Genomic DNA, 26,064 nt, shown 5'->3' on the forward strand with positions numbered 1-26,064 from the left:
TCCCGGACCGCCCACCGGGCGGAGAGGGCGCGGCAGCCGCAGCGCATGGCGGCACATGTAGTTTCCCGCCACCTCCCCGCAGAAAGACTACACTTCCCATGAGGCCGCGCGGCAGAGCGCGGGCACAGTGTGCGTCAGCGGCGCGGCCAGCCAATCGCGGCGCGGCCGCAGCGAGCGCCGTCAGCCGCCAATGTTGTTTTCGCTGAGTCGAGCTGCTGGTGTTGTTGGCGGCGGCGCCATATTGGAAGGGACGAGCCCCCGTTAGCGAGGAGCCCCTTGGCGCGGGCCCGGCTGCCGCCATGCTGTATCTGGAAGACTATCTGGAGAGTGAGTGTGTGCGGGACGGGGGCGCCGGGCGGCCGGGCACGGCCGGTGGAGCGGGGCCGGGGCGGGAGCCGCGGCCATGAGGCGGCGCCCCCTCCCCCACGGCGGCGAGTGACTGACTCCCCCTCCCCCCGCTGTCCCCGCAGTGATCGAGCAGCTTCCCATGGATCTGCGCGACAGGTTCACCGAGATGCGCGAGATGGACCTGCAGGTGCAGAGTACGTGAGTCCCGCCCCCGCGCCTCGGACCGCCCCCTCCCCACCGCCCCGCCCCGCCCCGCCCCGCCCGCGGGCACCGAGCGACTGCCGCAGGCGCGGGCAGCCGCGGAGGCAGGAAGGAGAGGAGAGGAGAGGCGGGCAGCGAGGCAGGAGGAGGCGCTGCCGCCGCCGGGCCGCTCCGATCTGTGCGGGCAGCTCCGCTCCGCTCCCTGCCGCCGCTTCCCCACGCTGCACCCCGGCTTTGCGGGAGCGCCTGTCCGGTGCAGGGGGCCGGGGAGGAGGAGGCCGCGCCTGTCTCTTCGGCGCGGTGCGCCTGGCGGCGTCTCCCGCGGACCGGCGAGGCGGCGCTGCGGAGGCCCGCGCGGCGCGGGGAGCCGCCGGCACGCAGCGAGGGGCGGGGCTCGCTGTCTGGCGCCGTGCCGGCAAGCGGAGCTAGCCTCGGCCCCAGCCGCGCCGACCCGCCCGCTCGCCTCGGGCCCGCCCCGGCCCCCCGCCCGCGGCTGCGGCCGGCTGTCGGCGCGAGTAGGATCTGGCAGGAGATTCGCTCCTGGCCTTGTGCTGCTCCCAAAGGCATTTTCGGCGGCACGTCCCAAACTCTTTAGATTTTTGATCCCTAAGAGCAGTGATGGTGGTTTGGAACATGAGTTATGTCCCACTCCTGCAGCAGGTAGCGGCGTGCTGTCCCTGAAACTTTTCCAGCCAGCTCCCCTCACAATGCCTCCTGAGGTGGAGGTGCTTCTTGCTTGGGTTCTCGTGTCCTCGCTGACACATAGCCAAATACGATCTGCTCTAGGTGACCTTGTAGATCACTGTGTATCTCCACTGTGATACAATACACTACTTCATGCTGTTTTCAGGGTGTGTTGGTTTTTCATCTTTTCTAATGCAGTCTTAACCTGGGACTCGGGTGTCCTGTAACACGTAGTTAGGTGTTGCTGTCATTTAACACACAATTAATGTGTTCATCTACGTGATGTAAAAGTGTTAATGAAACTTGCTGCACTAAAGATCAGAGGAATCATCAATACAGAAGAGTCAGGCTATTGTAAAGAACAGAGAAAGAGCAAAGGTTGAAATAACAAGTGCATGCCAAGCAGGAATACAAAATGTGCACTGTGGGAGCATAGTTCTTGAAAACAATAGTTTAACCTATAATACTTCACAGTGTGGTCTCAGGCTTTCCCATGGATGTTTACTTTATCAGACCCATCAGGTCTGTTTAACAGACTTTACTGACACATGTTGAATGGCTGTAGGAATTTTTCATATACTATGGCCTAAGTGCTGCCTTCGGTTCAGTGCTAGAAGTTGGGGGAACAGAGCATGGTTATGGGAGATGGATGCCTCTGAAGTAACTATCACTAGGGAGCACCAGGAGAGGGAGTGATCATCTCATTGACTTGAGCAGTGCTGAGTACATTCACAAATTTTACCTCTATTCAGGAGGGTGGCCAAGAAGCTAGGAGTTTATTTGAACTTTCAGTCGGCTAGCACTGCCAAGGGTGCAGTAGCATCATTTCCTCTGCTTTAACTGGAAGTGGCAAATAACATGCCGCATTGTATTTCTGGAAGTAGTAGATGTCAGAGTGTTGTTGTATACTAAGACCAACCTTAGGCCCAAAGAAAAATTCTCAAACTGCTTGCCGGATGCTGCATACAAAGCTGGAGGTTGTTACCATACTGTGGCATAGTAATTTGCTGTGAAGATTCAGTGTCTCTGAAGTGCTTTGATGAGTGATGCTATCCCAGAAACCTACATGAGTTGGAGTTCAGAGATAATTCTGCTGCTGTGTTTTATAGTCAATGTTGACTTTATATTCTGTCCTGTTTGGACCACATGGTCTTCTAATGGGACAGGTGCTGATCTTCGTTGAAAGAAATACTAAACCAGCTGTACCTACTGTATGTCCTGATAAGGCTGCTGTGGGAAAAGTGAAGACCATCCAAGTTGTGACTTGACTCTTGAGCTTTAACTGAGCTCCTCATGGAGGGTAAAATATGTTTCTCTGCTTAAGTTCAAATAATGGATTATCAGGCCTCCATGGTAAAATGTCAAGCTCTGGAGAAAGGCCTCTCTCATAATTCTGTCAACTCTTCAGGGAAATATTGATCTAAGAAATCAGGATCTCAGAATATAGTATCAGTTTTATTAAAAAGGTGGTGGTGGGGAGAAAAGGTGAGGGAACTTCAGTGTATCAGAACTTTTCATGAAATTCAGTAGATCTGACTGCATTTCCCTGTGCCATCTCTGCTCCTTCAGGAGAAACCAAGTTTCTGTGGAAGTTTTCCCTTGTGCAGTTTCACAGTCTGGTAACCTGTCCTCAATAAAAAGTAAAGACGGAAGATTTTTTTTTGTTTTCTTTTCATGTCTGTGGAACCATTAGAGTAAATTTGCACGTACCTGTTTGCACCCTGGGAATAGGAGATAGAACATTTTGTCTGTTGGCTTTATGTCATTTGGTAAAGAGCAAAGTTTTGGAAGCCTCCACATGCTCAGGCTTCATAAGCTTCTCCATAGCAAATGCTTCTTGTACAGGTTCACCCATCTTTAACCTATTCTACACCAGAACTGTTTGACTACTTTGTTTGTCTGGGTCTGCATAAAGCTGATGTGGGCCTGTGTCAAAACTTCTCAATCCAGTCAGTTGTTAGGTTCCTGTTGGTTTTGATGCTGGATATTCCATTCTCAGCATAGGGAAAATTGTTTTATGCTTTTGATAACTGAGTATGAATGATCTTCTTATTTATTTATGTGAACAGTTCTAGTTGTGAATTTTCACAAAGTAAGAAAACATTTGTGCTGCGTTGGATTTGAAGAATTAATCATAGTTGGGTATTTCAGAGTTTCTTGAAGAAACTTAGATAACTTAGATAACGGCGATCATGAGATCCAGGTTTACCAGTGGTTTCTGTGAAGTATATTAGTGTTTTATACCCAGAGCCTGAAGTCTGTAGATAGTTGGTGCATTGTCATGTTTAATTTGAAACTGCTATGTGGACAGTATTTCTGAAAGTGCTGTGAAGAAGAATTCAGTGCTGTTGTCTATCCTGAGACTAGCATGGCCGCCAAAGCTAGTTTGACTGAGGCAGCTGCATGTTCTTGGAAATATGCAAGCTGTTACATGCACAATTGTCCAGCTGTTGAAATAGCAAACTCGGTGCTTTTGACTTTTGGGTTGATTGTTTTTATTGATTTTGTTTAGGTTTTTTTGTTTTAAAGTAGGGTGGAGGGAAAAGGAACGGAATTCCTGTTCGTGTCTCAATGAACAACTTGTATTTGACATTTTCCTTTCCTATAATAGCTAATGTTAGAGAATTGGTGGCTTTATTTTTTCCCTTTATGATATTTCTCAACTTCATGTAAGTGAGAATCCTGTCCAAAGAGTATTTAATTGTTTACCCTTTAGTGCTACCTTGGGGGGGTGGGGGGAATAACTTTGTGAGTGCTTTCAATTTGCCCTCACCCTTCCTAGCATACAGTGGAGAGGGCCTTGACATAAAGGTGGTGACTTGACTCTTTAAGTTGCTCTACCTTTTTGAGGCACTAATTTTTTCAATTATTTGGTTTTGTATTTGACTGTTTCTCTTAGGAGAACATTTTGTTTCCTGCTCAGTTTGTAACTGGCTAGAATGTTCCAAAGTCAGCAGTCTAGAGCCCTGGGTGAGGAGTTTGGGTCATGCTTTAAGTCACTACCACTGCTCTTAGGGACAAAAAACCTTTAGAACTTGGAGTCCTGCCTGTCCCATGCTGGAGAGCACAAGAACCTTGATGAGAATCCTACCAGAATGCAATTCTGCTTCTTGGAAATTAAGGTAAGTATTTCCCTCCTCTGTCCCCTGTCACTTGGTTCTTTTGGTTTTTTTGGTTTTGTTCTGGTTTTTTTTCCCTTCTCTTGCACCTCAGTCATGTCAACTTTGTTTAAGAAAAAAATTCTGCCTTACTTCATAACGTTTATGTACATGAGAAGATAACATTTATCTTAATCTTTTCCTGTGCTACAGATGCAATGGATCAACTTGAGCAGAGGGTAAATGAATTTTTTATGAACGCAAAGAAAAACAAACCTGAATGGCGAGAAGAACAAATGACATCAATCAAAAAAGTAAGGATATCACAGGAGTGGATCACATTTTTCTTTTGCAAGCTAAGATAACCTTAGGAAACATAGCTTATGATTGATGGACACTTAAGCATTCAGAACTGTGACTTCCTTTGGGCTTTCAACGAGATGGATAGAACTACCTGGGAGGAGAAAAATGACCGAAAAGTTTCTTTCGTTAAGCATTTCTCTAAAATTTTATCCAGTATTTGCTAACATTTTTAAAATTGTGATCCTGAAATGGTGAGGAAACCAGGTACTAAATTTTCAGCCCAGACTTTTTGTTTCTGCCTGTGTGACATGAAGTTATGTAAGTTAGTTGTCTTTCTTCTAAATGATGTTTTTCAAGCTTAGCTTCAGCATTTCCTGTAGTTCAGCCTGTGTCCTTGTATGTGTTATACATACATTGCATATAGCTTTTGCGGGGGAGGAATAAAAAGATGGATGTGTTTTGTTTTATCCTTCAACAGTTGGGCATTGGGGGTGGTATTGTTAGTCTATCATTTTGTCAGGAGAAAATCCTTTGTAGTCTGTTACGCTTGCCACTTTAGCCCCTTATTTGGCCAAGGGGTATTTTTTCCTTAATTAATACAAATAAATTACTACGTTAAAGAAAAAAAAAAAAGAAAAAAGCTCTGATGTCCATAGAGTAAATTATTAATTTGCTTTTGATTATATTTGAACCAAAATTTCAAGTAGTTTTTTCTTAAGTAAGATCGTTCTCAGTGGAAATTGAGGATAAGAAGGTACTTAAGCCTGTTTAAATCTGGAGTAAAATAGTGTAAACATAGCTAGAAAGTTTTGTCTTGGATTTTTGTTAGTTAGAGCAGACTTTAAAATTGGATTGCTTTAGTCAAATTATTTTGTAATATGCTTATATATTATGTAAATGTATTTAAAAATAATTTAAACTATATATAAATAATTATCTCTATTTAACTATGGTGCTGGAAACGCCTTCCCTACTGGTACTGTTTAGCATCATTGTGAAGGGCAGTAGTATCTGCAGTGATCCCTGCAAAGTGAAAGACATCATCTCATGTTGAGTCCCTAATCTTATGCTATGTAATATAGAACAGATCTAAGACTATTTCTTTTCTTGTAGTATTTCTTACAGGAATCTAAGTGCCACATCTTATGGTTTGGTGTTTCCGAAGGCACAAACAATACACTGATATGTATTATATCTGTCATCTAAAACTTAGTTGATCATTGTTCACAGTAGAGTTTCACAGTCTTTCTGAAAACTGATGTGAATTTCTCCTTTTAAGTTGCATTTTGTGCTGGATGACAATACCTTAAAATGACTGAAATTAATTCAGTTATGTTCATAATTTTTAAAAAAACCCTCTCTTTAAAACAGGATTATTATAAAGCGTTGGAAGATGCAGATGAGAAAGTGCAACTGGCTAATCAAATATATGATTTGGTAAGTGGACAGAAGTGGTGAATTGTATGCTTGTCCCCAAGGAGTTCTAAACATTTTGATAAGGACTACAACTCTGCTACCTGTATTGTTAGATCAGCTACATTACAGATTTTTTTGCTGGTGAAAGAAACATTAAATATTTATTGACTTTTTAAGTATTTTATTGCTTTGTATAGTAAATGTCACTTAAATATAAAACATACACAAGTAATTTTAGAAATTACATTGATTTTGTTCACTTTATTTCTTTTCTGAAAAGAGGCCATGAGCAAGTTACTCTTCATTATATCGTGTGGATTTTCCATTTTAAGTAGATTTATTTTACATTTTCTCAGAAGACAGAACCTGCAGATCAGAACCGCACTAAAATATGGTAGACATTAAACAAATATTTCTTGTCTGCTTTAGTTTTACTTCAGCTAACCAAAAATTTATTCCAAAAGTTGGAGCTTATCCCCTGTCTTTTGGTTAGCTGTTAACTGCAAAACCTGTTCAGTTTTTAATAGGTTAGAGACAGGTACATTCTGCAGTACGAATACAAATGAAGGAAGCATTTGGAACACAGTGTTTCTTTCCATGATATTAAGTTCAGATATTTTTTGTTTGTTAATTTTCAGTACCCAAGAACATGTCATAGTTTACTTAAATGCACAGGAGTCTTTACCCTTTCAGTTTAGAGACTCTTTTACTCAGTACTTAGGTTTACTGATGTGTCTAATAGTCTACAAATTGTAATTGAATAATTTTGCAGTTTCCCAAGTGCAGCCCAATGTCTCCTTAAGCACATGTTGTGAACTGTTCTTTCTCTTCCCCTTTCTATATGCATACCCACAACACCCCCAAGTCTTTTAGTCTTTTTTTCTCAAAAGAAACACTTAAATCTGTGTCTTGGTACGTTGTCTATAGTAAGAGGAGGGCTTCTAGCTGCTGAGCCAATATCCAGCTTTACTATATCCCGTGACTGACTGCACAGTGTAGGAGCAGCAGCACTATTTTTGTGTTAACTTGAGCATCTCTGCTGAGTTATCAAACTGTAGGGCTTCTGCATTTTTTGTAGGTGCTTAGTGCTGTGTGGCAGGGAAATATTTAGCAAATCTGAGATGAAGGGTGTGGATATTCGTGTTTCAGAACTGGATGCTATTTACTGTTTTGTCTCAAAAACAGGTAGACCGTCATTTGAGAAAATTGGACCAGGAGCTTGCTAAATTTAAAATGGAGCTTGAAGCAGATAATGCTGGAATTACAGAAATACTAGAGAGACGTAAGTATGCATGATTTTATTTAGGATCTTGACAGATTTTCCATCGGTTTGTAAAATTAAAAAAACATATATTTGTTAGTGGCTTGAAGTATTTCCGCTTGTTTCACTGTTGTGTTTAACCCACATACTTTTCATCAGTCAGTGATTCTCAGATCTCAGTTTCAACCTCAGTTTTTACCAGTGAAGTCAAAATACACTTGAGTAATTAGAGTAAATTTTTCACACAACTGTTGTGCTTGTGAGTTACTAGAGTAGGGTGCAGAATTCTTTAAACTTGTTTTTAATGACTAGGTATTCAGACAAGTACTTCAGCCCAAGCTTGCCATCAACGTATTTGCAGGTGTACTATTTCTTACTTAAATTGACTACCACCAAATTGAGGAGGGTAGTTATTTTAGTTACATGTGTGGAATGCGAAGTTAGTTACTCAGTGGGTTTTTTTTAAGGGGAGAGAGAGGATTGTTTTGTAATGGGGTAGCAAGGGAAAAACATTTTGGGTAAGAAACCCCCATGCTTAACAAATAGGGCAATGCTGGTATTCAGACTATGAACAAAAATGCAGTATCAGCTTTTTGGCCAAGCTGGTGTATCACAGAATCATGACGATTGGAAGGAACCTTTGGAGATACGTAGTCCAACACCCCTGCCAAGACAGGGCCACCTAGAGCAGGTTGCACATTAACTTGTTCAGGTGGGTTTTGAATGTGTCCAGAGAGGGAGACTCCACAACCTCCGTGGGTAGCCTGTTCAGTGCTCTACCACCCGTGACGTAAAGTTCGTCCTCATGTTGAGGTGAAACTTCTTGTGTTTTAGTTTATGGCCATTGCTTCTTTTCCTGTCACTGGGCACCACTGAAGAGTCTGGCACCATCCTTCTGGTATCTGCCTTTGAGATATTCAACTGCATTAATGAGATCCCCTTTCAGTCTTCCCTTCTATAGACTAAACAGGCCCAGCCCCTACAATCTCTCCTCTTAAGAGAGAGGCTCCAGACCACTGATCATTCTTGCGACCCTCCACTGGACACGTTCCAGTAGCTTCTTGTGTTTCTCATATTGAGGAGCCCAGAACTGGACACAGTACTCCAGATGTGGCCTCACCAGGGCTGAGTAGAGGGGGAGGATTACCTCCCTTGACCTGTTGGCCACACTCCTTCTAATGCATCCCAGATTACTGTTGGTCCTCCAGGCCACAAGTGTATACTGCCGACTCGTGGTCAGCATATTTATCAATTCTTTCAGGTCCTTCTCAGCTGAACTGATCTCTAGTAGGTCAGCCCCCAACCTGTACTGGTACTTGGGGTTCTTCCTTCCCAGGTGCAGTACCCTACTATTGTTGAACCTCATTAGGTTTCTCTCTGCCCTATTCTCCAGCTTATCAGGGGTCCTGCTGAATGGCAGCATAGCCTTCAGGTGTATCAGCTACTCCCCCCTAGCTTTGTATCATCAGCAGATTTCCTGAGGGTATGCTTTAGCCCTTTATCCAGGTCATAAATAAACAAGTTGAGTAAGACTGTACCCAGTACTGATCCCTCTGGAGCACCGCTGACTGCAGGCCTCCAACTGGATTCTTCTCCGCTGGTCACAACGTTCTGAACTCTGCCATTCAGCCAGTTCTAAATCCACCTCACTGTCCATTCATCTAACTGTACTTCCTCAGTTTACATACGAGGATGTTATGGTAGACGGTGTCGAAAGCCGTGCTGAAGTCAGAGTAGATAACATCCACTGCTCCCCTCATCGACCCATCTTGCCATGTCATCATAAATGGCTGTTAGATTGGCCAAGCAAGATTTATCTTACCCTTGGTGAATCTGTGCTGACTACTACTGAAGACCTTCTTTTCTACATGCTTGGTGATGACCTGAGTGATTTGAGTGTAGAAGAAACTGTCCTTTCTGTACATACCAGCATTTAGACATGAATTTCAAATGTGATCATGATAAATTTCAAAGTTGATGTAACTACTGTGATTATGGAGCTGAGAGGCAGTGACTGCTCCCATACCCAAGAACAATGAAAAGTAACCTCAGTCCCTTGTGGAGATTAGTAATAATTATTCTTTCTTTGTTTTTTGTGTTGCTTTGTTATAAAAGATGGGAATTTTTGTATATTTTATTTTTAATTCATATTACAAATAACAGGCACAAAAATAAAACTGCAAAGTAAGTACTTTTAGTGAGCTAGAAACTACAGAAAAGGACTAGTTTATTTTAGTTGGAATCCCAGCTGAATTTGTAAGATGTGGTACTACCTTCAGTTTAGCTATGTGTTTAGTGAGTAGGTAGGTGGAGTTCAAGAACTCAAAATAGAAACGTACCAAACTTTCATCTTTAAGGTAGTTTGTTGGGATTTTTTTATTAAAGGGAAAAGTAGGAGCATTTTTAGCTTTCAGACTAAATACATATTATGGAGGTTCCGCCAGAGGGCAGCCTTTGGACTAGTTCATAGCATGATTGATGTTAGCTCAACCAAAATAGCCCTTCATGCTTTGAACCTCTTCAAGAATAATTTTCTTTAAACTTTTGTAGTACAGTTATGTGCTTTTTGAAGTCACTGGAAAAAAGGTAAAGAAATGCTGAAGCTACAGATTTTGAAAAATATGAATTTCTTGAATTGACTTCTGTATAAATATACGTTGCTAGGTATTGCAGCTATTCAAAATCTCATTGCCAAAGATTCATACACAGACTGTTGTATATTGTTATATGCAATTTATGGTCAAAGTCTCTCCTCATATTACAAGAAAATTTATTCTTCGACGTAGACTTGTATTTGTGCCCTCCTGCCTTTTTTCTTTTCTTTTTTTTCAACTTGTGATTGTTGCTCTGTATTTTTGAATGTTATGGAAATTTGGACGATGATCTGAAGCCCTCCCTGTTGAATGTTAGGTCATCTTTTCAGACATTACTAGTGCTTGTGTGTTTTGTTTCAGTGGGACAAGGTGCCTCACTAATACAGTTTACTTGCTATAGTTGTCTTCTCAATTCATATTGGTGTAGATTGTCAGTACTTTTGGTGTTTCATTTTCCAACCATCACTGCCATGTGTGCAACTCATCTTCATACACGGCATGTTGAGGCAATGTTGTTGTTTATTCTCTTTGTGTCGATAGTTGGACAGCAGCATGCACCAATTTTTGTTTTACAACCATTCATCTCACTGGCTCCTGGTTGTACTTCCAGGAAGGGTTTCAACTCTAGCAAAGCTCCTTCTGATTGAAATAAATGTGACTTCATAGTGATGTGGTTAATATTACAAAGATTCATTTAGTATATAAAAGTCAAAACTATGCCAATGATGACTGAAATTTTTCTCTCCTTTTTACTTCCCTCTTAGGGTCTTTGGAGCTGGATACACCATCACAGCCTGTGAATAACCATCATGCTCATTCTCACACTCCAGTAGAGAGTAAGTATTTTGAGACTTAAAAACATGTAGTCGCAGTTTGACTTTCAAGCTGAAAAGGTTTTACATTTAAGTTCCCTTCATTTCTTTCATTTAGAAAGGAAACATAATCCATCTTCTCACCATAGTACAACAGATCATGTTCCTGAAAAGAAGTTTAAATCTGAAGCTCTTCTATCTACCCTGACTTCAGATGCTTCTAAAGAAAATACGCCAGGTAATCTTCATTGCCTTGCATTTTTTTGGTTTTTAATCAGGAGAAATCCAGTTGTACTTGTGAGTTATTGTCTCTTGAAATCAGAGGCTCATGCTCTTTCCTCTGGGATTTTAAGTCATTTATAACATGTGAAATCGCAGCTACTGTTGCTCATCTGTGTTGTCCATGAAGTGCATCAACTTTGTCATTTAACAGCTGCATGTTGGTTTCTTTTTATTTACACTGCTTGGAAGGAGATACAGTGCAGTTTCATTCAGCTAGTGGTAGAAATATGAGATTAATGCATTGTTATTTTGAGAGAAAGAAAACATATGCAACAATTTCCAAAGTAGGGGATTCACACTTTTGGGTTTGTTTTTTTTTTAAGGTTTTGGTCTGATATGGCATTGGCTACAATAAAATAATTTTGTGCGTTGTCTGTTTCAGAAGAGGTGAGAAGTCTTTGAGTAATGAATAAAAAAAACCAAAGCCAAACACAGCTTTCTGCCCATTTTCAAAATTGGGGTGCTGCATAATTGGTTTGGTGGGGTTTTTTTTCTGAAAATAAAAGATTGCAAGAGGTTATAGTAAGTAAACAACCTTTTGTTTTGGAGTTTAGTGCTGTTCATAATTTTTAGGTAGTCTCCCTCACACCCATGTTTCTTTTATTTTGAAGGAACTTCACGAGGTAACAAAGTGTAATTACGTTTGAGCAGCTCTCAGTCTGTAGATGGCCATGGATATCTGTGTTGCATTAAAACTGTGGTTTGTAGTTTTTAGAATTGAAATTGTTAAAAGTTTTACTTCAGAAACAGTATAGGAGTACCATCAAATTCTTCTCTCTTCCTGATGGTTACAGTAGTCAGCATTATTTCAGTGGAAACTGGGTTTATAGAGACATAGACATAACAGCTGCAGCTGTTCTTTGACAGCTGAGTATGATAGTGAGGACTGTCTTTCTGAAAGGACTCCCTGAGCATGAGGATAAGGGGGAATAAACTTACTTTCTTCAGCCAATACTGGCTGTGTCAAATGGCTTCTTAAAACTTTTCTCCCAAATTATCAGATTGCTTTGGTGCATAAACGGAGTTCCTGCTCTTTCACTGGTTGTCGTATATAACTCTTCTTAAAATGCAAAGGAATTTAGTTTCATTTTAAATTTCATAAATGTGTTCTGTTCATCAAGGGTGTCGAAACAGTAATTCATCATCCTCTTCAAACAATGCATACAATACAAACTCTTCTCAACCATTGGCATCATATAACCTGGGCTCATTATCTTCAGGATCTGGGGCCGGTGCAATTACCATGGCGGCAGCTCAGGCAGTGCAAGCCACGGCACAGGTAATGTCAACACCTTATTGTCATTCTGCCATTTGCTACTGGTTTAAGAAGAAAGACTAATGTGTTTGGGGGGGGGGGTGTTCAGGTGCTTTGTTGTTGGGGTTTTTTTAATCTGAATTCCCATGATCACTTTCAGCTGCAGTGGTTTGGTTCTCTTATTATCATTTTCATTTATATGCTACAGCTTCATCCTGTAAAATTTGCATAACGGGGAGAGCTTGTTCTCTAGCTTTTCCTGTGGGATATTCTTACCCTTTTTTACCACTTACTATACATCATTTTGTTAACAGGGTAACTAATGAACCTGTACAAATAATTAGCAGTTAGCAACATGGTTCGTCTTCTGTAAGAGCTCCACCGTGTAATCTGATACAGTATCAGTATTCCTTTTAGATGAAGGAAGGAAGACGAACATCCAGCCTAAAGGCCAGCTATGAAGCATTTAAGAACAATGATTTTCAGCTTGGAAGAGAATTTTCGTTATCCAGAGATTCCTCTGGGTATTCATCATCAGCTCTGGCATCTACATTAACACAGACATTAAGTTCATCAACCACAGATTCACGAAGTGGTAGAAAAAGCAAGTAAGTGTTCTCAGTTGTTGACTGCAATTAACAGCTTTTAAGACAGCTAAAATGTCTTGTAAAGGTCATGGGCCACATTGGAAATACTTCATGTTAAATAAGAGGAAGGGAATCAACAGAAGGTAGTTATTGTCTGCTGGCCTTTTTTTGTTCAAGTCTTTCTTCTTTTGTCCTCTCACTTCCTTTTCTTTAAGAAATTCACTCCAAAGTTTTAAAGCCAATCCAGATACTTGTTTTTCATTTGTGGTACAGTCTGGTGTCTTCCATCATTTTTCTGTGTTCTGGAGAGATTTGACCTAATGGCAAATATTGGGAATTGCCATGCAATGCCTCGTAGTTGGTTTTGAAATAACCTGAAGGTCTGCTTTATGCCAGTTCACAAATAATTACACTTTCTGATGGCTGACATCTATGACAGGAAAAATGAAGTCTAAGACCAGTTTAAAACACCATAGTGTCATAACACATTGTGACAACAATCACTAGGTATACTTGAGTTGTACGTCTGCCCATCCTTGTGATTTGTAGAGGTTTGGTTTTTTCTTCATACAAATTTGAGTTTGTTCACAGCTCAGTTAATAATTTTGTCTTAGAAGCATTTTTCTTCTATGTATATCTTGGTTGTCATATCTGACCTGTAAACAGAAGCATAGAATTTATATACTGGCACTGTTCCTATGGAGTGATTGGTGATGCTTGGGTGGAGATTAACATAGAACTGGTCATCTTCAAAAAAGTTGTATATCATACATAACATGGCATTATTTATATGTAAATTTCTGTTTTATTGGTAGCATAATTTTTATGGGGACCTGACACCAAGGCTGTTGATGGAAAATTTTGTGAAGAAAACCATTCATTAAAGCCATTGGACGGTTTAAAGCTGTTACATTCCATTGATTAGAGCAGTGTGTCTTGCACTTGTAAGCAGGGATGACTTGTTTCCAAAGAGCATTCAGCGTGTCCATTTCAGTTCTTGCAGTTGTTGAATGAATTAAGTTAATGAGTGATACTTTGGCATTGACATACTGCAGTATTTCAGTGTCAACGGAGTACTTGTTAATGATTCTTTCATTTGACAGGAGATAAATTTAAATTATTTATGCTGGTTTTTTCCTTTTTTTTCCTCCTCTTTCCCAGAAACAACAACAAATCTTCAAGTCAGCAGTCATCATCGTCTTCCTCTTCTTCCTCTCTATCATCATGTTCTTCTTCATCTGCACTGGCACAAGAACTATCACAGCAAACAGCAGTAATACCAGAGTCCGATTCTAATAGCCAGGTTGACTGGACCTATGATCCAAATGAGCCACGTTATTGTATATGTAATCAGGTAAGGATGGCCCCCAGCCTGAAATATTCTGCTATAGTTGAACTTCCTTCTCTGATTGCTAATTTAAAACCATTCTATTTGCAGTTTTGAAATTCTGATCTGTTTTTATTTACTTACTGGTGATACGAATAATGAACTCAACTGTAGAAGCTAAAACCAAGCAAGTTTTACAGTGAAGTGATATACTGGAAAGTTTTGTATTTTCTAATAAAGACATCAGGAGTTACCAAATTTAAAATTGAACAGGTTTACAGTGAATTAACTTAAGAAATTAAGTTAGTAAGGAGTTTGCCTGGTCTCTCCTACCCTCCTTAAAAAATTAACAAACAAACCTCACAAAAACCCCAGCCAACTAGTTTTTATAAAAGCTATCCAGAAACTTGAGAGACTGAATGACAATATAAGAAACTTTTATTTTAAAATGCTTGTTCTTATTATGAACACTTTTAAGAGTGTTGGCTTTTTTTAGAATTTATAGAATTCTACAATTCACTTGAAAGTGTTTGTTTCATAGAATCTGAGAACTGTTTGGGTTGGAAGGGATCTTAAAGATCATCTAATTCCAACCTAGTTTCAAATAAGGTGCTTGAAATTGTCAGGTATGCAAGGGAAATACCAGACATCAATATAATCTTGAAAACTGGGCTGATAATGTACTGAGCGCTGTTGTTTAGGCCAGAATGTGCTTTGTTCAGGTTTTCAATGCTGATCTTTTTTATCCAACCTGAAATATGCAGACTTTGGGGGTGTTTGTATTAAAAAAAAATTAAAATCAGTTTGCTGTGAACATGATGTTCTTTGGGTTTTGTAACAAGAAAAATCGAAATAGTTTTACTGCTGTTAATGAAAAAACTCAAAGGAAGAAACTTAAACTTTACCCCTTCTAAAATGTTGATTGCTTTTAACTAGTAATATAATTATTAATAAGGATTTTTTTTCTTATTTACTAGGTGTCCTATGGTGAGATGGTAGGCTGTGATAACCAAGATGTAAGTAACAAAGCTCAAAAGGCTCATGAAAGGCTTGTACATGTAACTGTTGGTGGCAGGATTTACTTTTGAGTTGGTTTTAGAGTATAGTTTTTTAGAGTAACGTGCATATGAGTTGAACCATTCTTCAGGAAACCTGTCATCTATCACCACTGTCCAGTTTCTTTTAGAAGGTTTCACCCTTTGCTGGGAAGCTGTGACATCTTTAAAATGCCCGTTATTTCTGGGAACTTTTAGCTGTGTCACCATTAATGTCAGTTGTCCCCTTCAAATAGAAAAGTTTTAAAAGAACAGTTGAATGTACTCATGTATTTACTGAGATACCACATTTAAACAGAAGTGAGTGATGAGATTACTTTTTTGTCACTTAGTGTTATCTAACTAAGTATTTCAAAGCATAACATTCTTGTGCTCTGTGAGTCTTATGTATGACTTCTAGAAATTTTATCACTGCCCTTAGTCTATTGAGTGTATGATAGGGACGGAGGTCCTCCTCTCTTCTCGTTGTAAGCTGTAACTTTGTGTGAAAAGCAGAATCTATGCTTTTTACTCACACTTCATTTTAATAGAATTGTATTTATAATACATGTTTTGAGGGGAAAAAAAAAAAAGCCAAATTCCAAACCTTTTCTTTAACTCTGTTTTTATAGTGCCCTATTGAGTGGTTCCACTATGGATGTGTTGGACTGACAGAAGCACCGAAAGGGAAATGGTACTGTCCACAGTGTACGGCTGCAATGAAGAGAAGAGGCAGTAGACATAAATGAATTTCTTCATCTTGAAAACAAATTACATATGAAAGGTTTTCTAGAGGACTTGGGAGGGGGAGGAACCCTCACCACACTTCCTTGCAACCACTTAAGGGTTAATATAGCAGTTGTAAGATCTTGAACTATTGATTTTGCTAGTTGTGTTTTAATATTGTAAGTAAATTATTTATGCACATTGACGTGCTACAGATACTATTCCAGTGAGCCTTGGATTGTTCCATTGGCCAACATATGCAGACATTTGTACTATCAAACCATTTTCTCTAAGCAGTGGGCATTCTACAATTATTCAATCTTCCAAAAATTCCGGTAAGTCAAGATTTTAAATGTATGTTTTATATACAACAGATATATTCTGCTGCATGTACTGTACTCAAGAGCTGTTATGTTACACTTCTGTATATAAATGGTGCAAAAAGTCAGTGCTTCTGGAAAAAAAGAGACAATGATTTTTAAAATGCCTTTATAGGTTTGGTTCTTTATGAAACATAATTCAGCAGGCTGAAGAAAATGGTTCTTGTATACAGCGGGCTGTTGTCCTCTAGGGTACTTGAGTATGTAAAAACAAAAATAATGCTGTAGAATAAAACAAACTTGTGCCATTAGTCTTTATATGTTTCTGCTCCAGAGAAGGAGCAGGCCATAAGAGGAAAAAAAGGTGTTAAAGTGATGATAAATTTTTATACCAAATGTGTTTATTTTTTTGTGCAAGTAATCCTTTAAATTTGAATTGTATTAGGTGTTAGAATAAAATGACCTCAACTCCTCAAATTGTTTCCTGTACATTTGTCAAAAATACAGGATTATCCCTGGAATGGGAGAATTTCAGAAGACTGTAGCTATGTTTGCATAAGAAATTCCTATGCAGGACCCAGGAAAAACTTTTTTACTGTGAGAGTGACAGAGCACTGGAAGAAGTTGCCCAGGGGGGTTGTGGAGTCTCCTACGTTGGAGATATTCAAGGCCCGCCTTAAATTAATACATGTATAGGCAAATGATGAATTACTGTTTGCCTTCATGTTGATCAGTGGCACCTGCTTAAATGGGCACAAAAGTTCTGTTTTCCATGTGGTTAAAAAAACTTCCGAAACCAACTGTGTCAGGAGATGCCCACAGGCAGGATTGCCTTTGTATTTTCATGGCAGAGGTGGAAATAAGAAGGGGAGAAGATAAACCATGGTAAGTACGTGCAGCTGACCTATTTCTTCTGGACCGTGGTGTTCGTGTAGAAACCAGAACATGGTTCAGGAAAGAAGGGACTTCATCCTCCTTGTAGGCTGCCTAGGGTAACAGGGAGGATCATGTTAGGAAGCCTCAGCGCAGGCCCATAAATGGTTGGATCTGTGAGTTGTATGCATTGTAGTACAGGACCAGAAGACTGATCTTTAAATTAGACCCTTGCCTGTGAATATAATGGGAAGATTTTTCTATGGGTTTTCCCTACCTGCTTATTTTGAACACACTTTGTAGGTCTCCTTTCACTGACAATTTCCTTTTGTTTTTTTTTTTTTTTTGTATGGTTCTTTCATGCATCAGCGCTGAACAGAAACAAGATTATGACTCTTTTTTTTTTTCTCCTTCTTCCATACACTTTCCATTGGAATAAAGATTTTACTTTAGCACTGTGTTGCTCTTTAGTCTCTGAGGCTGAAGGACCATGGCCTTCCTGTGATAGCTTTCTAAACCCATGCAGAGGAGGAGAAGAGGAGAGAAGCAGTGTATGACTGTGCAAATAGTGTCCAAGAAATAGAGTTAGGCTCTCCAGTTAGTAGTGGGAATATGTGCAGAAAATGCAGGTTTTGACCAAAATGAAACCAGGCTTCTGTCTCAGCTTTTATTTAAAAATGAAAACAAAGGCATTTTAAATCCATGAACTGGGTGAAAGCAGATGTGTAAGAAGGGAAATGTGATTATGGATGATAAATAGACTTTGGTGAAAGAACAGGATAAAAGTTGGTGAAAATAAACAACAGAGCAGTGTAACCAAGGTTCCATTAAAACCGGGAATGGAGCCCGCTGTGTGTACATTTCTGTGCAAAACTCGGTCTAAAAAAACACTTGAGGACTAGGATATCTGGTTTTAAGTGAGCCTATTGAGACAATAGAGATAACAAACTATTTGTTCTGGTAGAAACTGGTGCCATGCTATGAATTGAAGTTAAATACGCAGCAGCTAATCTAGATTCCCTTTAGACTGAATGTCTTAAGCTTCTCGGGCTAAAAAGTAAGTCCCTTGAGAATATATATCAAAATCCCTCACTCTGGTGGTAACCTTGCCTAAGATGGTGCAGAGATTGCAAATCCAAAATATTTCAACTTTTAGTGTGATTGGTGCACTGTTTCAATGAATGGACAATATATTTTTTTGTGGAGGAGCTAGTTAGAGAATTTAGGAAGGGTAAACAATAGCAATGTTTGTACTTGTGTTCTCAGAAATAACAAAATTGGAAAGTTAAAGGTAGCAGAACAATCTTGTGATTCTGAGTGCCTGATGAGGTAGAAGATGAATATTCGCTAACATAATCAATCATAAAATAATATTTAAAATAATAATTGCCAGTTTACCTGCAGGAGGGCCTCTGAAGTAGCTATTGCAGCTTTCAGAGGAAAGTGATTTTGGAGTTAATCTAGGTAATTCTGTAGTGGGTTTCCGTGACAGTCCTAAAATCCTCTGGCATACTCCACTGAGCACCCTCTCATAAAAGACACTGGGTGAGGTGACCCTTCAGCATTATGCAGTGCAGCTGCTTTCAGTCTCATCTCAGTGCTCCAGCATGTGGGTGAATTTTAAAGAGAAAGTATTTGTAGTACTGCAAACTGAAAACCAATGTGCCAAGCACTATAATAGAACGAAAAGTGGTCTATGCCTTAAACTGTATTGGGTATTTGCATTGTGAAGGCATAACAGTTTTCCCTCAGCTATAGGGTTTTTTTATTCTAGGTCTGAAATGAAATAGAGAAAATGACACGCTTCCTGATCTGAGAATCTTGCCAGGTTGTCTCTCTGAATAGCACAGAATAATGCATTGCTGTATTGTTTACTGATTCTTGCAAAATGTTGTTCAACCGCGTGCAGTAAAGATGAGAAATTCTGAGGTGTGTTTTAAAAGCTCCACAGGAGCTTTTCTGACCCCCCTCACCAGGGAGGCACTTCCTGCTGCAGGCTGGCTTTTCTTGGCAAGTTTTTTCATCTCCCACCTCATCCTGCTGGAATGTTTGGACCATGCACATCTCTTGTTCCAAAATGTGACAGGAGACTGAAGGATGAGCCAGGGGGGCCTTCACCTTGACAGCACGGGGTTTTGCACTTAACACTAAAAATCTCTGAGAATTAGAATTGCAAGAGGGATAAAGGTCCGGCTGTTTACACTTGCTTAGGGCTATAACTAAATAACTCATGTTAGGCCACACTGCAGGAACACAGCCTCTGCAGTTTTGTAACTCCTCCCAGGATTACCCAAAATACTCTGAGAATAATGTAACAAAAAGAAGAAAAATGCCACACTTCAGTGTGTCTATGCCAATTTACAGTAATGGTCCTCTAGCATTTTCAAATCCATATTTTGCTCTTGTATAACATTCTGTAATGACACGTGGCAGCTTTTTTCCTCTAAATAAATCTTTTACTTAGGAGCAATTTCCACATGTGAACAAATTGCATGATTACTTACAGACTTGTGCTTGTGTACATCACAATTACTATGTTTAAGAAAAAAAAGACACATAGATAAAAAGTCTATATTATCTAAAATAGATAATAAAAAGTCTTTATTTTAAACTTGACTTTAACAGTTTGCTAACTGTATTCCCTTTGTCTACTAAAAAAAATAAATCCTGAAGGTATTGAACATAAATACCCCTAGTGTATTATGAGAATAGAGAAATACTTGCCTCGTGATGGTACAAGGAATCTACCTAATGCAGTAAAAAAATAGGAAGTGTTAGGATCTGCAGCTGGTTTAATATTTTTAAAGCCCTAATATTTAGCTGTAACTTGTACCTTACATTATAAAAACTTTGGAGTGCTGTGACTGCTCCATTCCTTTCTAAATATTTATTCAGCAGTGCCATATACATTGAATCAGATGGGTATGCCCGCAGCATATGTGAAGATAATTTGATGTTGATTCCACCTGCAAAACCGTGGCCGCCTGATTTCAAAGCAGGTTTTACTATTTCTTCTCAGAAAAAAGGCATGTCGGATAGTTGTTTGGGTTTACGTTGCAAGCGTGATTGTAGTTAAGTGCTGGAAGGGGTCAGTCAGAAAAGTGCTATGGGATTGGGGAATCCTTTCTTGTCAGAAGTGAAGTACAGGAATAGTCTTCCCTGTGCCGATAAAGGAAATGAATTTTACAGCTCTTGTTTTGTGCTGGTGAGACTAAAATTACATTTTTATGGGGGGAGAGAGGAGTGTAAAAATAATTTGTCATCATATTTTAAAATTGTTTCAATAGATGTTCAATTATGTGGTTTGCTTGGAAAGGTGACAAGTTGGACCGTTTCTGCTATGATGAATTCATCTGGATATGGGATTCATGGCATAAATGTTTTCTAAAATGTGTTTAATTTCTCTGTTGTGTAATTTAGGGCTAAATTAATCTCAAGCTTTTAAAGAAAGCACATTCTACAGATGGATGGATTAGTCAATAGTTGAGTGAACTGACAATAAAAACGTGTTCCTTGGTCAGGACTGGAAAATGAAATGGCTTTACAGTCAGTAGTATTGACCAACCCTTATTTTAATTTAGAGAGGTATACCGTCCATTTCCAGGGATCTTCCTGATAGCCTAATAGACTTGGAATAACTAAGGAACTGAGGAATAGAAAGTTAAAACAGGAGTTATTTTAAAATTGCCCTCAAAAACTAGAATTATGTGTTAATCATTTTATTAAGATTATGACCTTTCCTAGACACTGACTTGAAGCATGCTTTTGCACAGAGAAGTGCTGATTTCAGAATTAATGATTACCTTTGGGAGAGTCACATCAGAACAGTCCTGCCTGCCTCTGCTGTAATATTGTTTGTTGCTCTTGTAAGACATAAATGCAATCTAAAATATACCCTGAGAGAACATCTCAGTGAAATTTTAGCCCTGGACAGGAAAACTGTTGATTCTCAGCAACAAAAAAGATAAAAAATTCCAATTTTGATGTTTAGTATCTCCATTAATGTTCAAGATTTACCAACTCTAAAGTACTTTCCATTCTGCAAGTGCTTTCCAAACACTCACCTACAGCTATTTACTTACAGACTTCTGTTAAGAGGGTGAAAGGAATGTATTGGGAATGTCTCTGTATGGAGGCCAACAAGCCTTTTAATGGAAAAGATTCTAACTTTTCCCTATTGTTTGACTCTTAAGCAGTAATATTTAAATTTATGAAGGAAGGAATAATCTATTGTTCATAATTACATCAGCACATTGTAAAACTGTAACCTGATTTCACATTTGGCTAATGATGTCGTGATTTTAAATAAACCCCAACTATTCTGTAGTTATCTTTCTAAAGCTGGTTTTAAACCACGCAAATCAGCTATCAGCCTTATTTACATTTTATTAATTTTCTGTGTTGGCACTACCTGGTTTTACATTATTTTCCAAAACAGATGGTCTCCTCAACATGCTTTACTTTTAAAAGTGCATCAAAACATAGTTATGCAGAAACAGTAATCGATTTCAAAATTTTAATAGGAGCTCGTTCAGGTACCTCACACTGTACTTCAGGGGGATTCTGATTTGGTTATATTTTGGTTTTGCAAAATCAAATCCTAAAAACGTCTGAATCCCCCTCTAGTCATAGGACAGACCTCCATAATTAAAAGATATAGCAGAACAACCCACAGGAGAGACAACCCCCAACAACCCGGTAATCAGACAGTGAACAAAAATGCTTCCATTCAACTTTCAGCCCCTCTGGACAATTCCGATTAGGTGTGAAGTGTGGAAGATGACAGCAAAACATCTTAGATCTCTCAGACCTGAGAAATACCTTCCTTAAACCTTGCTTTTTCAACAGACCCTTGCCTGGAATGCTAGTTTCATACATGACCCATCTAATCAAAATCACCCACTGACAGTATGATGTTTGCCTTCCTCCCAGCCGTATCACAGCTGTTGAGCATGATGTCCCTCCCTCCCTCCCTCCCTCCCTCCTTCCCTCCGTTACAGCTTTCAGGCTGCTTCCTCCCAGACCACTGCAGTAGCCCTCAGGTATGTTTCGATCAAGCTGTGCAGCCCAACAGACCAGAGCCGAGAGGCACTGCAGTGACTGCGTGGGGCAGGACATAAAGAATTCATCAGACCTCATGCCAGCTGCAATGGGGACTGTCTGCCTAACCTCCTGCACTCTATTTATTCTGGCCTCCTTGTTTTTGTTCGCTGTAAAAATAGTTAAACCTAACTTTCAGCTTTACTTGTAGAAATACCATGTGGAGCAGGTTGTCAAAAGTCTGTGCTTAAAAGATGTAATGTGCTTAAGGGTATTTCTAAAGTAACTTCTGTGCCACAGTGTTTGCTGTTATCTTTTTCTGCAGCAATCGCGCCACAGGAGCTGGACTCATGAGACAAACTGTCTGGTTATAATCAGATCGATGAGTTCAGCAGTATACCGTTATCTTTTCGTGCTTGTCCCTGAGAACAGCAAAATAGCATGTCCTGCATCTTCACATGCTCTATTTGCTTGTACAGCTAATTTCTCATATACCTGCACCATATGTGACGTGCCCCATGTTTTGGAGCTGGCTTATTGTATATTCTGGCAGCAACACAAGAATGCAACAAAATGGAATAAACTGTTTTGTACTCCAGTATATAATAACGGCTGGTCCTGATGGGGCTGGCAAATATGTGGGTGCCTTGAGAGGCACAGGTGAGCAGTCTACATTTCTGTGTGATGTGGATGTCTTAAAACTCTCCTTGCTAACAGATGAGCTCTGTTAAACAAGTCTTTTGATAGGAAAAGATCAAGTTCTTGCTCCCTTGTGCCTAAACTACCCACATGTATGCACTCATCCACTGAAGTCAGTGGAGGCCATGATGTCGTTGAAGCTGTACACTTGCATGGATGTTTACTGTAATGGGGCTAACCAAAATTTAATGAACAAAATGTCTGAAATGACTGGCTCCTGGAAAACTTGGTCCAAAATTACACAGTGTGTTTGCCCATCGTGGCAGGCACACCATCAGCAGCAGCACTGTAAATCATCCAGAGGACGACACAGAGGCAGCTGTAGGTACCTGGGAGCTTTGCACCCTTGTTTTATATGCATACAACATAGGTGACAACATTTTCTTGTTTGTAGGAGACTTCCATTTGTTTCCATGCTGCCAAAAAGCATCAGGGAACTGCTCAAACCTAGGAGACACTGGGATGGTCATTCAGAAATCTGAGAGGGGTCTCAGCAAAGCAGCTAGTCTGCTAAGAGGATATTCCAGGCTGAAGTGAAAAGGGAATATGGCAATGAAATAACTTAGTTTACACAAAAGGAGAGGAACAGGACCTGGAAGTCTATGACATCTGACTGCAGAATGCTAACCTTTATAAATAAAAGGGTTTGCAAATGTTTCTCTTCCCCCTGCTAAATTCCCTTACAGTCTGGTCCTTTCCTTCACATTTGTTGCTGCCATTTCCAGCAGCTGCATGGCTGGCTTGCAAGCTTTATTCGTTTCCACTGTACTGGAAGCTATTTAGGCTACACCCTACCGGCACCCTGGAGGCCTGGCTGAGGGAATGCTCCTTCCTCTCTGCAGTAGCCTCCAAGCCCATATGCTCACCACTTGCTGTCCGTTTCCACCCTGTCTCCTTGTCGTGGAAGCTTTTCTGATGTGGTGCTGCAGGTGGAGGGGAAGGGCCTGTCGTGGGGAGGGTGTCTCACACAGAACAGTCAGTGGGCAATACAAATACCCTCCACTGCAAACATCATTTGAGCAGGCATGGAGTGCCTAGGACAGAGTCAGTGGCACTGGTATTCTCTGCTTCTTCCCACTCCCATTAGCCATTTTGATACACTTTCACCTGAACATAGGCAGCTAGAAAGAGCTGCAAGGAAAATACTCATGCAGCTCATAAAGTGCATTCAGAGCTCTTCTGCAGGTACAAGGCAGAGAACAACTCTGCCTGCAGCAGAGAAAGTAGGAAAGTATTTGTACAAACACCCTTCATATAATAAACCCAGAGAAAGTAGTAAAGTATTTGTACAAACACCCTTCATATAATAAACCCAGAGAAAGTAGTAAAGTATTTGTACAAACACCCTTCATATAATAAACCCAGAGAAAGTAACTGAAAAAAAAAAAAAAGACAACAGGAAGTACCTGGATCACCTGAAAGAAGAGATTAATCACTTTGTTAGAAGAGCATTAGAGAGAAGAGAGAGCTGTCATTAGAAAAAGGTTGTAGGAAGAAAGAAGAACACCTGAGAATGTAAATTCAGATGGTCTCACCTGAGGTGTGAGAGGGGGACCAGCAACGTGCCAGAGAATGAGATGTGGACCATGACAGAATTTACTCAAACCCAAAAGGAACACAGATACTGTCAGAGGTTGTGAGATATTTCACTTTGATCCTGTTCTGCATACCCAAAGAGAAATGTGCAGGTCCTTGCAGCCTATCTGGATATTTTTTGATTATCACTGATTCTTATTCAGCTCCCAGCAGTAAGCAATGAGTCTGAGCAATCAAACTGACTACAAAATCCATAAATCTCCATGTAATCTCAGAATAACTGCTGCAAAGGGGTTATGGCTAGAGTCAGTGAGTAACTGTATGCAGGAATCTATTTCTTCTTACTGTAAATTTGCCTTTTAAGCAGTAACTGGTATCTTTGTAAGTCTTTGGTCTTCATCTGCTTTCCCTTACCCTCATATCAAGCAAGTTTCTGTATTATTAACATATATAAATAGATCCTATGTTTTATTACCACCCTTCTGCCAAAACACAGTAGTGAAGAACATGTCTGAGATACAAAGAGATGCTTCTAGACAAACACCTCAGCCTAGGCCCTACCTGAAACTTTAAAGATGCTTGCGTAAGTTCAGCACGGTGAGCTGAACATCAGGCTTTGCCACTGCCTAAAATATCCCTTCCTCTGTTTACATCCTCTCTTGATTGTGTTCTCCTGCCATTTAACTTGTGTCAGCACTTAGGGCCCACTGGACCTCTCCAAGAGGCCATTCAACTCAACTGGTGGAAAAACAACAGTTTTTTTCTTATTAAATGATCTAATAAGCTACTGCCACATGGTAGGTAGGAGCAGAGGCAAGGAGGAGATGCTAAAGGTAGGGGAGAGGGTAGCAAGCAACATTTTCCTCTTTTCATGGCAGCGAATTACAAGACTGGCTGATTTGCACATGGAGCTGCAGGTCTAACAGATCTTTCTTGGGGCAAAATATCCAGCAGTCACGGTTATTAACACACTGATTGAATTTACAGACTAAGGATCTAAACTGGAATATATACCAACTACACATATAAATGGGCTGTACCTCCTGTAGGAGAAGTAAACTCATTGCTTGTGTAGTCCAGATACTTGTTGCTCTTACATAAAAACAAAATATTAAATGACATGAACAATAATGAGAAGCAAAACAAAAATGGGAGTCTCCCTAAAACTCTTCCCCTGTTAACATCAGCTGTTTCGATTCCCAAGGGTTTGCAGAACCTTCCCTGCAAGCCTGCCCTCACTGTGAGCCAAGGTCAGAGAGCTGAGCCAAAGCAGAATTAAGATGTGAATCTTTGTTCTCTGGAGCACTCTGTGGAACAAAATCATGGTATCATTGAGGCTTACAGTGCTCTATGAATGGGAAAAGGGGAGAGAGTCTGGGGTTTACTATGCTGGGATTAATTTAAACTTCAGTGGTATTGAATCTTCCAGTCTGCAGAGCAGCAGTGAAATGTATTTCTTCTTCTTTTTTCACTCTGCGCCGGTCTTCCCCATTCACTACTTATACTGGGACCACACACAGTATAAGACACTGTGAACCTAATTGCAATCTGGATTGAATTCAGGGTGAAGTAAAGAATCCTGGATGGTGCAGTTGAGCAGGATTTCTCCAGTACAGTTAAACTACATGTTTTGCTTGAATATTTACAGTGCTATTAATGCCTATTGTT

General features: G+C 40.2%; 1 protein-coding gene across 3 annotated transcripts; it reads left to right on the plus strand.

Moving 5' to 3' along the window:
- Positions 1-151: 151 nt before the first annotated feature.
- Positions 152-16,725, plus strand: ING3 (inhibitor of growth family member 3). Of its 3 annotated transcripts, none has more exons than XM_065661109.1 (12): positions 152-327; positions 471-542; positions 4,545-4,645; positions 6,006-6,071; positions 7,236-7,332; positions 10,670-10,741; positions 10,836-10,955; positions 12,220-12,278; positions 12,672-12,862; positions 14,003-14,195; positions 15,146-15,184; positions 15,835-16,725. In XM_065661109.1, the coding sequence occupies exons 1-12, from the start codon at positions 300-302 to the stop codon at positions 15,949-15,951; spliced, it is 1,155 nt and encodes a 384-aa protein (XP_065517181.1). In that variant the 5' UTR covers positions 152-299; the 3' UTR covers positions 15,952-16,725. The 3 variants fall into 3 exon arrangements, with proteins under 3 accessions (XP_065517181.1, XP_065517115.1, XP_065517269.1); XM_065661043.1 differs by having other exon boundaries at positions 153-327; positions 12,121-12,278; XM_065661197.1 differs by lacking the exon at positions 152-327 and adding an exon at positions 4,249-4,355 and having other exon boundaries at positions 12,121-12,278.
- The last annotated feature ends 9,339 nt before the right edge of the window (positions 16,726-26,064 follow it).

The sequence above is a fragment of the Lathamus discolor genome, chromosome 1, assembly GCF_037157495.1.
Source record: "Lathamus discolor isolate bLatDis1 chromosome 1, bLatDis1.hap1, whole genome shotgun sequence".
In the NCBI taxonomy this organism is placed as follows: domain Eukaryota; kingdom Metazoa; phylum Chordata; class Aves; order Psittaciformes; family Psittacidae; genus Lathamus; species Lathamus discolor.

Bases quoted from the DNA above. Each gene is read 5' to 3' on its own strand.
- ING3 (XM_065661043.1), top strand. From the start codon at position 300: ATGCTGTATCTGGAAGACTATCTGGAGA. The intron at 6,072-7,235 runs GTAAGTGGACAG...TCTCAAAAACAG, and splicing joins CTAATCAAATATATGATTTG to GTAGACCGTCATTTGAGAAA. The intron at 12,863-14,002 runs GTAAGTGTTCTC...CCTCTTTCCCAG, and splicing joins CGAAGTGGTAGAAAAAGCAA to AAACAACAACAAATCTTCAA.